This window comes from Bactrocera oleae, chromosome 3 (genome assembly GCF_042242935.1).
Source record: "Bactrocera oleae isolate idBacOlea1 chromosome 3, idBacOlea1, whole genome shotgun sequence".
Taxonomy (NCBI): Eukaryota; Metazoa; Arthropoda; class Insecta; order Diptera; family Tephritidae; genus Bactrocera; species Bactrocera oleae.
Window position 1 is genome coordinate 36,720,188 of NC_091537.1, and position 12,652 is coordinate 36,732,839.

Here is a 12,652-nt window from a genome sequence, read left to right on the forward strand (position 1 = left end):
TTAAGAGAAAAACATGATCTCTGAGTTTCATTAAGGTACCTCACTTACCATCACCAATATATAAGGAGTAAAGTCTGCCGGATGTTTCAAAATCCTCAATATCAGTTATATGGGGGTTAGAGCAAGTTTTCACCCGATTTTATCCAATTTCGATACAAAGATACACTGTTGTTGGGAAAACACGCTCACTCAATTTCAATAAGATAACTCACACATTGGCGGATATATGGGGTATAACGTCAGCCGGAAGTTCAAAAATCTTCCTATTATGGGGCTAAGGGAATTATTGACCCGTTTCAATCCATTCTTGACGTACAGACATACTATTACAAGTATTGTATAATTAAATGATTCTCTCAGAATTTCTATAATATATCTGACCAAAATTTTCAAAAAAAAGTTTGCAATAACAACTGTACTCCACATATTCGGTAGCCGGGGGCTTGAACAGTTGGAGCCCGATTTTGACTATTTAAATCATAAGGTGACACACCTGAAAGTCACTATATGTGCAAAGCTTTATCCCGGTTACCTTGATTGATTCTTGATTTGTATACTGGAAAGTGAAAGATTCAGATGGAATTTAAAATTATGTTATATGGGAAGTAGGTGTGGTTTTTGTTCGATTTAGCAAATTTTCACACTGTAATGTAGGGAGGTCAGGATATTATTATAATATTTATAATATTATATATATTATAATATTTATAATAATTCGGTAGAAAATAAGTGAATTCTACCGAATTCGGTAGAAAATAAGTGAAGTAGGTCCCAGGATATAGGTGTTGTCCTAAATGTAGGCGGTGTTACGCCCATTGTCTTAATTTGTCATTGGCCCTTCTAAAGCCAACTTCTTGTATTTAGTTATTTACTTATCGCACTTTTAGTAGTTTTTTAAAACCGGGGAGTGGACGGGGTTATAATTATATATTATAAAATTAGCGAATTGGGTTATTGTAGCTTTATTGGTTTAGAAGTTATGTACATTAAATCTATTAGAGGGCGGGGCCATGCCCCTTTTTTAATTTTTAAACCATAGGTGCCTTCCTACGGCAATCAATAAATAATTAAGTATTTAGTTATGGCATTTTGTAGGTTTTCGATGAATGGCGTTTTGTGGGCGTGGTAGTGATCCGATTACGCCTGTTTTCGAACTCGTTCTCACTTTCTTGCCAAGGAACACGTGTACCAATTATCATTAAGATATCTTTATTTTTACTCAAGTTATCGCTTGCACCGACGGACGGATAGACAGACAGACAGTCACTCATTTTAGCTTGTGTTTGTCTTCTGATCATTTATGTATACATAACTCCATATTTATATCGATTATTTTTAGGTGATATAAACAGCCGTTAGGTGAACAAAACTATTATACCATGCAGTAACATGTTGCAAGAGTATAAAAATCTTGAATTACCTGTTGTGCTAAGTTAACGAAATCCTGAAATCTTGCTGCACGATAGTGCAACAAGACTTGAAATAAAGATTTTTCTCGCCACTTTTTAGCATACACTCGTATAAATACCGCCGTTTCTTCATTCAAGTGGCCCGTTTTTTCATTGACCAAGGGCTGAAAACGTTGTCTGTCATGATATCCACGAAAAGCTGTAAGTATAGTTAATATATATATAAATAGTCACAAACTCAATATACTTTTTGAATTATTTGTAATAAATTCGAAGGTGTATGTTAAAAATGAAGTCTTAATTAAATGAATCTTCTATGGCTCTTCTAATTTCTTAATTTTGGTTTGTATACATTATGCTCGTTCATTAGAACATCTATTTTGAAAGACCACAACGCAGTGAAATAGTAAATAAATTTATCTCTGAAAAAATTGCTTAGCTGAACATGTACAGAATATACCTCAGACCTGATTTCTTGCAATGTGTAAAATTTTGCTTGCCGCTGATATGTGTAGTTTGATTATTTTATATTTTTATACATACATACAAACAAATGAAGGTACTTTTTTTTCTTTATTTTTATGCATACGGGTTAATCTATTATCTGTGTATGTAGCTTGTATATGAACATAATGCAATATCGAGAGCAGCTTGAAGGTTTGTAAACTGAAGAACAGTGACAAATTGCTAGAATGTTGGTATTTTAACAAGCATCTTGTGATCATTTCTAGACACATTGTATTTTAATTTTTTATTGTGTTTCTAATTGTCCTCCGTTTGAGTGGCTTGCTCCACTTCAGCTAAACGTGTCGCAGCAAGTGCTTCCTCTTTGCGCGCAGACTCAAAGAGATCCTCAGCTTCAGATGGCGTTTCACTGGCATCAAAGTATTCAACATCAAAATCTTTTTCGGCGTATTCCCTATTACCTTTTTGTATTTTAGTGGCTGCCTCATCATTACGAGTGATTCCTTTTGCTGAAAAATATTAGAAATAAACTGGATTAAATCCAAAGAAATAACTAAGGAAGAGCTAGAAATATTTTTAGTACGAAGAAAGAGGATTTCAATTGCCGATTTTTTTTGTAACGAATAAGAAGACAACTTCACAAACAGACAAAGTCAAGTAAGCAATTTAAATAATAATACTCTAGTTCAGGTAAAATAGAGTACATTTTTATAGGGTGCAATAACATAATGAATGTAATTTATATATTACTTAACAGGTTTGACAATTAGATCAATTCGGTAGTTGCAGGTTGAGTTGAGGATCAATGTCGCGGTGTGTAATAACAACGCAGAGTGTTTATTGTACGAGGATACCATCTATTCAAATTTGACCCGGTGACTGGTCTATATATACTGCTACCGTAAGCCGAATCGAAAAAAAAAAATTCCTACAATGTACAACCTTTTTTATGTTCGTGTGAAGTTTGATCCCCATATGTCAACGAGTACATTCGTATGGTTAGTAGCTGTTTGTTTACGACGCAAAAAGCTTGTCTGACTATTTTTATCAAAAAAATTGGAACAACGAGTTTGCTTAAAATTAAATGTTTCTATTGGTTAAAACGTTAAAATTTTACAAAAGTGTTTTGTGGACTCTACTTTATCACGAACACAAATTTGAGTGGCACAGAGCATTCAGTGAAAGTCTTGAAATCATCGAAAATTTGCCTAATGCCAGAGCGTGAAAATCGTCGTATTGGTAACAGAGATATAACAGAGGATATCAACACCACTTTTGGATCTACTCAACAGATTTTGGTTAATAATTTTGGTATGAAGGGTGTCAATGCTAGACTCGTATCAAAATACCTCAATCTCTTGCAAACATGACGTCGAGTAGAAATCGTAAAAGAGACGATTGACATCGTAGCTGAGGACTTTATATTCATCAAATGCATCATTACTGGACGAGATGTGCTTTATGAAAATGTCGAAACTGTCCAACAATCGAGGGAATGACGCTCTAAAAATGGGCTGAAACTGGAAAAACCACGTCAAAGTCGGTCAAAAATGATGAAGATGCTACTTTTTTATACTCTCGCAACCTGTTGCTACAGAGTATAATAGTTTTGTTCACCTAACGGTTGTTTGTATCACCTAAAATTAATCGAGTTAGATATAGGGTTATATATATATAAATGATCAGGATGAAGAGACGAGTTGAAATCCGGGTGACTGTCTGTCCGTCCGTCCGTCTGTCCGTCCGTCCGTCCGTGCAAGCTCTAACTTGAGTAAAAATTGAGATATCTTTATGAAACTTGGTAGACATGTTTCATGGTACCGTGAGACGGTTGGTATTGCAGATGGGCGTAATCGGACCACTGCCACGCCCACAAAACGCCATTAATCAAAAACAAATAACGTGCCATAACTAAGCTCCGCAATAAGATACAAGACTGTTATTTGGTACACAGGATCACATTAGGGAGGGGCATCTGCAGTTAAAATTTTTTTTTTTAAAGTGGGCGTGGTCCCGCCTCTAATAGGTTTAATGTGCATATCTCCTGGAAGCAAATGTTTTTAGCACTTCTATTGACGGTGTGAAAATAGTTGAAAGCGGGTGGCAACTCCGCCCACTCCCCATATAACGGTACTGTTAAAAACTACTAAAAGCGCGATAAATCAAGCACTAAACACGCCAGAGACATTAAATTTTATCTCTGAGATGGTATAAGATGACTTTATAGGAACCGCGTTCAAAATTAGACAGTGGGCGTGGCACAGCCCACTTTTAGGTGAAAACCCATATCTTGAGATCTGCTTAACCGATTTCAACCAAATTCGGTGCGTAACGTTCTTTTCATGTTTCTATGTCATAGTGCTAAAATGGGCGAAATCGGATTACAACCACGCCTATTTTCCATATGACACCATTTTAAATACCACTTGATTCTTTCACTTTCCACTATGCAAATCAAGCAACAATGATTATATCGGCGTAAAACTTTGCGTGAATAATGCAATTAAAGTATGCCACCTTGCGGCCAAAAATTGTCTAAATCGAACCAAAACTGTTCAACCCCTAAGTACTAAATATGTGGACCCCAGTGCCTATAGTTGACCTTCTACCGAAAATATCAGTCAATCCACAAAGAAATCTCAAACGAGTATACCATTTGACTTTGCGAGAGTATAAAATGTTCGGTTACATCCGAACTTAGCCCTTCCTTACTTGTTTTTTAATATGATTGATGTGTGGTTTAAATGAATTCATTCCACAGGCACCTATGTGAATCAATTCGTTGTAAGCGATCGGATTGGGTTGTTGAAATACTATGGGTTTTTCACCACGATAACATGAACCGTCACATTCTAGCATAATTATTACTGACATTTTAGCAATAAACGAAACGAGAGTCACGCTCATTCGCCGTGTTCGCCAGATGTGGCTCTCTATGACTTTTTTCTGTTTTCGAAACTGAAAAATTTACTCTATGAGTACATTTAAGCCATTAAAAGTCATTATTGAAATTGGATTAAGCGTTGACATGCTTGTATTGACTCAGGAGCCTATTTGCAAGGCGATAATAAAAATTTTCATTAAAATACGTGAGAGTGTAGTTTTAAAATGTGATGATATTGCTGCAAATTGTACTTTAATTGTTAAAACTTTGCATTAACTACTCTACTTTACGTCGCTATCCGTTTTCACTTTTTGAATTTTCAATTAATTTATAGCCAATTATAAAGGTACTAGAATCGTAAAATTATTGCATAAAATATTTTTTTGAGCCTATGTGTTAACAAATTCAAAAAGAAAAATATTGGCTTTTATATGGACTCAAAGCATCCTATCTTAATATAGCGACAAAATAGGAGAACTGGTACTGGAGTTAAAATGTGTCAAACTGGATAATATCCCCTATATGAAGGTTGTTTTCAACTATTATATTATATTTCAACTACTAAAATTGCCATAACTTTTTATACAAAAACGCCAGAAGTATAAAAATTTTCCACATACACCAGGTTGCAGGTGAATCGTAATACAAACTGTAGTACATTTAAGCCATTAAAAGTCATTATTGAAATTGGATTAAGCGTTGACATGCTTGTATTGACTCAGGAGCCTATTTGCAAGGCGATAATAAAAATTTTCATTAAAATACGTGAGAGTGTAGTTTTAAAATGTGATGATATTGCTGCAAATTGTACTTTAATTGTTAAAACTTTGCATTAACTACTCTACTTTACGTCGCTATCCGTTTTCACTTTTTGAATTTTCAATTAATTTATAGCCAATTATAAAGGTACTAGAATCGTAAAATTATTGCATAAAATATTTTTTTGAGCCTATGTGTTAACAAATTCAAAAAGAAAAATATTGGCTTTTATATGGACTCAAAGCATCCTATCTTAATATAGCGACAAAATAGGAGAACTGGTACTGGAGTTAAAATGTGTCAAACTGGATAATATCCCCTATATGAAGGTTGTTTTCAACTATTATATTATATTTCAACTACTAAAATTGCCATAACTTTTTATACAAAAACGCCAGAAGTATAAAAATTTTCCACATACACTAGGTTGCAGGTGAATCGTAATACAAACTGCGGCAAACATAATAATAATTTCCGTCCTTCAGGTTGATTGTAATCGATTACAATTTCGTGCAAACAAAATTGTTGGAAACGTTTCTACGTTATTCGTTTTTACGAATGGTATAAAATGTTCGGCTGAACCCTAAATTAGTCCTCCCTTATTTATTTATTATTACCTTTTTTGGGATCCTTGCCCCCTTTCATTCGCTTTCGTGCTAGCAACGCTCTCATCATTGACTGAACTTTAATCACTTTTTTCACTTGAACTTCGTACAATCTATAAAGATAAAAATCATGATATGAAGCAATTACGTGTATAAAGTGTCAACTAAAGTTTTATACCTTGCCAAAAATTCGTCATTATAATATCGTAAGAATACTTTAGTTTTTCCAATAGCCCAGCCTTCCATTTTTAAACGAATCAATAATAGACGACAGTTTTCTTTGGTAATATCCACAGTTTCATCAAAATCGAATGCTAAAAATTGATAACTGCGGACGAAAATTGAGTGAGAAATAAGCTACACCGATTTGGAGTTTGTGATTTGTATTTCTAGGGTATTGTTAATTGCCAAAAGGTATTATATACATATATATCTAATCGTGAGTTTATATTTATTTATTTTATCTTTTATGTTTCCGTAAACCTTGTTATTGACCGTGTTAACTATAGTGTATTTATTAACATATTTCTAATTAATATTCTAATTTCACCATTGTTTAACATGTACAAACCGTCTAAGAAACTCTTGAAATGTGATCCGACAAGAGTAGCCTCGTTGTCGGCCGATCACTGTATCCAATACCCCAAGAGCCTTCATTTGTTGTTGAACCATATCACTATGAAACGCTCGCGGCTTATATTCCAAGTCCGCTCTTATGCACCGAACAAAGTGTACGCCCAAATTATTATTAAGTGTCAAAGTTTTGAGGAGAGCTAAACAAGTGAAGCGAAAATTTGCGGCCAAAGTTCGCAGGTTATTAACTTGGGAAATACAGCCGGCTGATAAAGTATTTAGTGGCTGCGAAAAATATTTTGTTATAGGTATTTAGTAAAATAAAATACAGACATAAACTACAGCCTACTTGTGTACTGCTACAGTAATACATACATAAGATTTTCTTTGAGAATCTTCTGGTTTATGTTGTACACTTTCAAATGGCATTGTCAAGTTGCCTGCTTTTGTTAGTTGATTCGTAAACATCATCATTATATTTTCATCCATCGAAGATCGAAAAGATTCGATCATTTCTGGAGGCACAAAGTCACGGTTGATATCTGTGAAGGCCCGTGTATCATATATTATTCGCCCGGTGTAGTGCGCGACTGATATTTCGGTAGCTGTGTGCTTCTTAACGAATTGACTATGCTTTTCTACAACACGGTCTGCAACATATGTTTAGTTTAATAAAAGACAAATACGCATATGTACATGTGTCTAAACTCACCCATAATAAGATCTTGGTCTTGACTGGTTCGGGAAGCATCATCTATTATGTAAAAGAGCCCATCTGGTTTTGTCAACAAATTATCAAGAGCCGTCTTGTTGTCATAGAAATTCAAATTGTCCGTGGGTATATCATCTGCTTCCTAAATAAAAAAAATTAAATTAAACGTAAGACAGTATAGTTTTTAAAGAGTTGTTTTAAATAAAACGGGATGATAATTTTTTGTTGTAAGATAAAGAAATACGGTCGAAATTTGCCATTGCTTGCATTTTCACTAATTGGGGGAAAATAAAGCAGTATAATATAAGATGATAGGACTTTTAGGATAGCGAAGCTGATATATCCAATTAAGTAATATTTCGATCCAAACTATTTTCTACAAATTTATGTATTCTTTTTTGCATCGTATACCTTTTTAGTTATTAATTCGTACAATAAGGTTATCCAATAGGGATGATATGATTTCTAAGTGTCGTTTCGACCATTTTCAATATGTCATGATCAGTAATTTTTTTTATTGTCTTCAGCAAGTTTACTTTTTCAACATGCAAAGATATACGCAAGAACAACGTTTACAAATTATTCAATTTAATTATTAAAATAATCATTCTCCAATTGCAACTTAAGTCTCAAGGATTGGGATTGTCTCAAATCACAACCTGGCGGATTTGGAGAAAGGATTTGGGCTTGCATCCGTATAATAAATATAAATCACCCAAATACTGAAGCCTTGAACCACCATAAACGTCGTGAATTTGCTGATTTTGTCTTGGAACAACTTAAAAACGATAACGATTTTTTTAAGAGAATCATCTTCTCTGATGAGGCTCATTTTCATCTGAGTGGTGCGGTAAATAAACAAAAGTGTCGATTCTGGTGCGAAGAAAATCCACAAATTATTCATGAACAAACATTACATTCACCTTAATTGACATTTCGGTGTGGTTTTTGGTCTGGTGGAATCATCGGTCCGTACTTGTTCCGAAATGAAGCTGGTGACACCGTTACTGTCAATGGAGAGCGGTATAGATCGATGATAACCAACTTTTTAACCCCTAAACCACTAAAGCTAAATGAATCAGAGACATTAGAATTTACACCCAGGATGAAACCTGAGGGTGTTATAGGAGCCAGAGTTCAAATTTCAACCAAATTCGGTAAATTACATTATCCTGACGATACTACAATTTTAAATTCTATATGATTCTTACACTTTCCAGTATACAAATCAAGCACCAATGAATATATTCGGAAAAACTTTGCACATATAGTGCCTTTGAAGTATGCCATATCGAGTCTAAAAATTGCCAAAATCGGACCATAAGTGTTCAAGTCCCCACATACCGAATATGTGGACCCCAGTGCGTATGGCTGACTTTTTGCCGAAACTATCGTACAATCTGGAAGATATGTTATTGAAAATATAATAATAATAAAATACCCCTGTGTTAAAAATAGGTTGAATTGGGTCAATAATTCCACCATATACCTAATATAAGGATTTTCGAACTTCCAGTTGACTTTATAACGGGTATATTAGAGCTATATATTTTAAAGCTATAGAACTTTAAATTGCAATAAAACAATGATGGATTATTCCATTGACATGAATTTTATTTATACAAGAGCCAATCTTGTGGCATTACATTTTAAATATAATTTCTGGCATATGACCGTTTTCCAAATGCTTAAGCGTTTGTGGCTTATGCGCATGGACCAATGACTTTACATAACCCCACAGAAAGTAGTCTAGCGGTGTTAAATCACAAAACCTTAGAGGCCAATTCACATGTCCAAACGTGAAATTAGGCGGTCACCAAACGTGTCTTTCAATAAATCGATTGTGTTACGAGCCTTGTGACATGTTGCGCCGTCTTGTTGGAACCACAGCTCCTGGACATCATGGTTGTTCTATTCAGGAACGAAAAAGTTAGTAATCATGGCTCTATACCGATTACCATTGACTGTAACGTTCTGGCCGTCATCGTTTTTGAAGAAGTGCGCACCAATGATTTCACCAGGCCATAAAGCGCACCAAACAGTCAGTTTTTCTGGATTCTGTGTTTCGACATACACTTGAGGATTAGCTTCACTCCAAATGCGGCAGTTTGGTTTGTTTAACGTAGCCATTGAACCAGAAATGCGCTTCATCATAAAATGTACGTAGGGCGCGATACGTATTCCGCACAGAACCATTGTTTTCGAAATAAAATTGCACTATTTGCAAGCGTTGTTCAGGCATGAGTCTATTCATGATGAATAGCCAATCCAAACTGAGAATCAATCACTTGACAGCTGTTAAATCGGTCGCCATCTTGAACAGTAATGAAAACTTAAAGTTCTATACCTCGAAAAAAAACCCCGTTACCACATATATCGGCCAATGTGGGAGTTATTTTAGTGCCTTAACCCCAATATAACTGATATTCAGGATTTTAAAACGTCCGGCTGACTTTAGTTCACTTATATGTTTATATTTATATATTTGTGAAATTATCCTATATAGTGATTTCCGACTTTCCATCTGGCTTCAAACCGTTTAGGTTGGTTAAAATGTGGGATGTTTTAATGAAGCTAAATGGATAAGTTTTCTTAAAAGTTATAAAATTATATTAATATTTTTGCGATTAATTTCTTGGTGTAAACCTCATATTCCTAATATAATGAACTTCGATACTTTGGTTGTGTTTTTTCACATCAACTCAATGTCAACTTAAACATGGCAAAACTATCAATAAAAAAATATTCGACCGATTGAACGTCGATCTCAGCCGAGACCAATTTGTGGGGCCAATGATATCATACATAGGTAATATTATCTAAATGCTTAGTAAGGATAATTTCAATCCTAGTAAACTTAAGATTTACCAAAGTTCTAGCGAATTTTATTGAGTTATAATGTAGGGTATATGTACTTACCATTTCGAGCATTTCGTTTACAAAAATTCGTTGATTATAGTGATACTGCATTTGCTCATTCAAAGTATTTATCATCAGCTGTTCTAAACCATTTCTATGAAAACATTCAAATCCAAACATATCATGCACAACGACGGCGTTAGTGTCACCACTAGTTAAATAAAAATAATAATTCATATATAAAGAAATGTATCTGAAAATTACAACTTGTTGCACAGAGTATAATAGTTTTGTTCAACAAACGGTTGTTTGTAACATCTAAAGCTAATTGAGATAGGCTCCAAATGATGAGGAAGACGAGACAAATTGATTGCTGGATGTCTGTTGGACACTGCAAATGAGGAGGAGGTTGGTTTACAAATGAGCAATATCAGACCATTCTCCATAACTACCACATGAAAACCACACAACCATAATGAGCGATAAATGTTTAACGAAAAACATTAACAGAGAAACTTTAATGGGGTTTTATGTGAATCGGTATACAAATTGGCTAATGGCGGTGGCACGCCCACTTCTAAATGAAGTCCCATAGCCTGACAACTACTTAACCACATTTGGTGTATAATAGGCGTGTTTTATTTGACCAGCACGTTAAGCTATTAGCTTATTTTGTATGGAAGACTCAGCCAATACAACTATAAGTATTATCAAAAGTTATCTTAGCTTGTATGTTAAACTAGAGGCATTGTCAGGTGATTATTTTTTTTCGTCCACAATATTTGGGTTTTTGCTAAAAAAAGGTCGTGGCAATACTGAAAAACTTTACTTTGACAAATGAAAATGTAAATAAACCAAACATACAGATTCTTGTAGATGGGATTTGGGTTAAAAATAAGACAATTAAAACTTTTGTTTTCAGTTTTTTGTATTCTTGACCTCAAATAAACAAAATCGATTTATTTGAAAGGTACATTAATGATTTATTTACAAATTTAAAAATTCAAACTAATCTTCCCTTCATGTCAGACATTTTGAAAAAAAAATCAATATCAGCTGACTGTTCTTGCACGCATTTCCAACACAATTCGAAAATATGAAATAAGCTAAGTGTGTTTTATTTGTCAACGATTTAGTTATTAGCTTATGACCGTCAAATATAACACGCCTAATATAACGTAGCATCCCCAAATTTCGTTTTAAAAATAGGTGAAATCGGCCTGCAACCACACCTACCTCTCTAATTATACAACTGTAAAGTCCATCAGATTCTTTCAAGCCAATGAAGAGATTGGAGTGAAACCGTTTCTGAAAGCTTTGGCAGCTATAACCTAAAATTTATGAAATCGGACTAAGATATTTCCAGCCCCTGCAACCGAATAAGTATGCGCCCAGAGCGCACTTTAAATCAAAAATGTAAGATATTTTAAAGAAATTAAGTAGGTATATTTTTCTGATAATAATGCGGTCTCATGCTATAAATCAATAAAATGGGATCGATACATACCATATCCGCTCATATAAGGTACGTTTTCGTTATTCTAGTTGACTTTATACCGTATACTTATACATATATATGTATATCGGCCCACATGTATAACAAAATTATTTACACGCATTATATTATAAATAATGTAATTGGGTGAGAAAATAATCGCAGATTGCACCACGTTAGTACTCGTATTCTCGTATGCTTCCCATGGCAAAAACATTTAAAATGCAACATTACCAGCGAATTTAGTTTCTTCCACCATCATTTGTTATACTTGTATTACTGATTCCGAAACAGTTAAAAAAATTCAGAATATCCTTGCAGTAGCTAAGAATAATGATGAACTATATCTGTCTTGTACAAATACATATCTTATAAGATTATTTCAAAAGCAAGTTTCTGTTTTGAAAATAAGCAAATAATATAAGTTTACTGATACTTTGTTCGGTAAAATTTTTTTCATCTTGGAATATCCGTTAAATATTATCTTTAATTTGGTATCGACGGTGATATACGTACGTATTAAACTGGAATAGCAATTCAAATGGAATATATATTATTTACTGTTGTACTTACAAGACAGCACGAGGAAATGATAAATTCATATTTATCTTATTAATTATCCAATCGACGAGCCGACAATATATTGTCGATGCCACAGCATCCCTGGCATCACGTGCTTCTTCAGTACTGTATTGACGTCTCTCTGCTATGCCGCCTTTAACCATAATAAAATTTGTTAATGACCACATATATTTTTTCTCGTCTACTCGCAATAATTCCGCTATGCGAGTAACCATTTCGGTATTTTCCACTTCTGCATATTTACCAGAAGAACGAAATCGAATGTTGCCAATATTTAAAATAGCAGCAAGAACCTGTTAAGTTATTTGT

The 12,652-nt window shown here is 34.2% G+C and overlaps 1 protein-coding gene across 1 annotated transcript in view; it reads right to left on the reverse strand.

Annotated features, from left to right (window-relative positions):
* Positions 1-12,652, reverse strand: part of ninaC (STKc_myosinIII_N_like and MYSc_Myo21 domain-containing protein ninaC) — a 40,154-nt gene that overhangs the window by 8,233 nt on the left and 19,269 nt on the right. The window contains exons 8-16 of the mRNA XM_014240824.3: positions 12,335-12,636; positions 10,327-10,477; positions 7,408-7,549; positions 7,071-7,345; positions 6,694-6,980; positions 6,301-6,450; positions 6,135-6,235; positions 2,336-2,383; positions 1,421-1,608 (exon numbers count right to left, since the gene is read on the reverse strand). Coding sequence (XP_014096299.2) covers positions 1,421-1,608; positions 2,336-2,383; positions 6,135-6,235; positions 6,301-6,450; positions 6,694-6,980; positions 7,071-7,345; positions 7,408-7,549; positions 10,327-10,477; positions 12,335-12,636 — 1,644 coding nt within the window. The remainder of the gene's footprint in view (positions 1-1,420; positions 1,609-2,335; positions 2,384-6,134; positions 6,236-6,300; positions 6,451-6,693; positions 6,981-7,070; positions 7,346-7,407; positions 7,550-10,326; positions 10,478-12,334; positions 12,637-12,652) is intronic.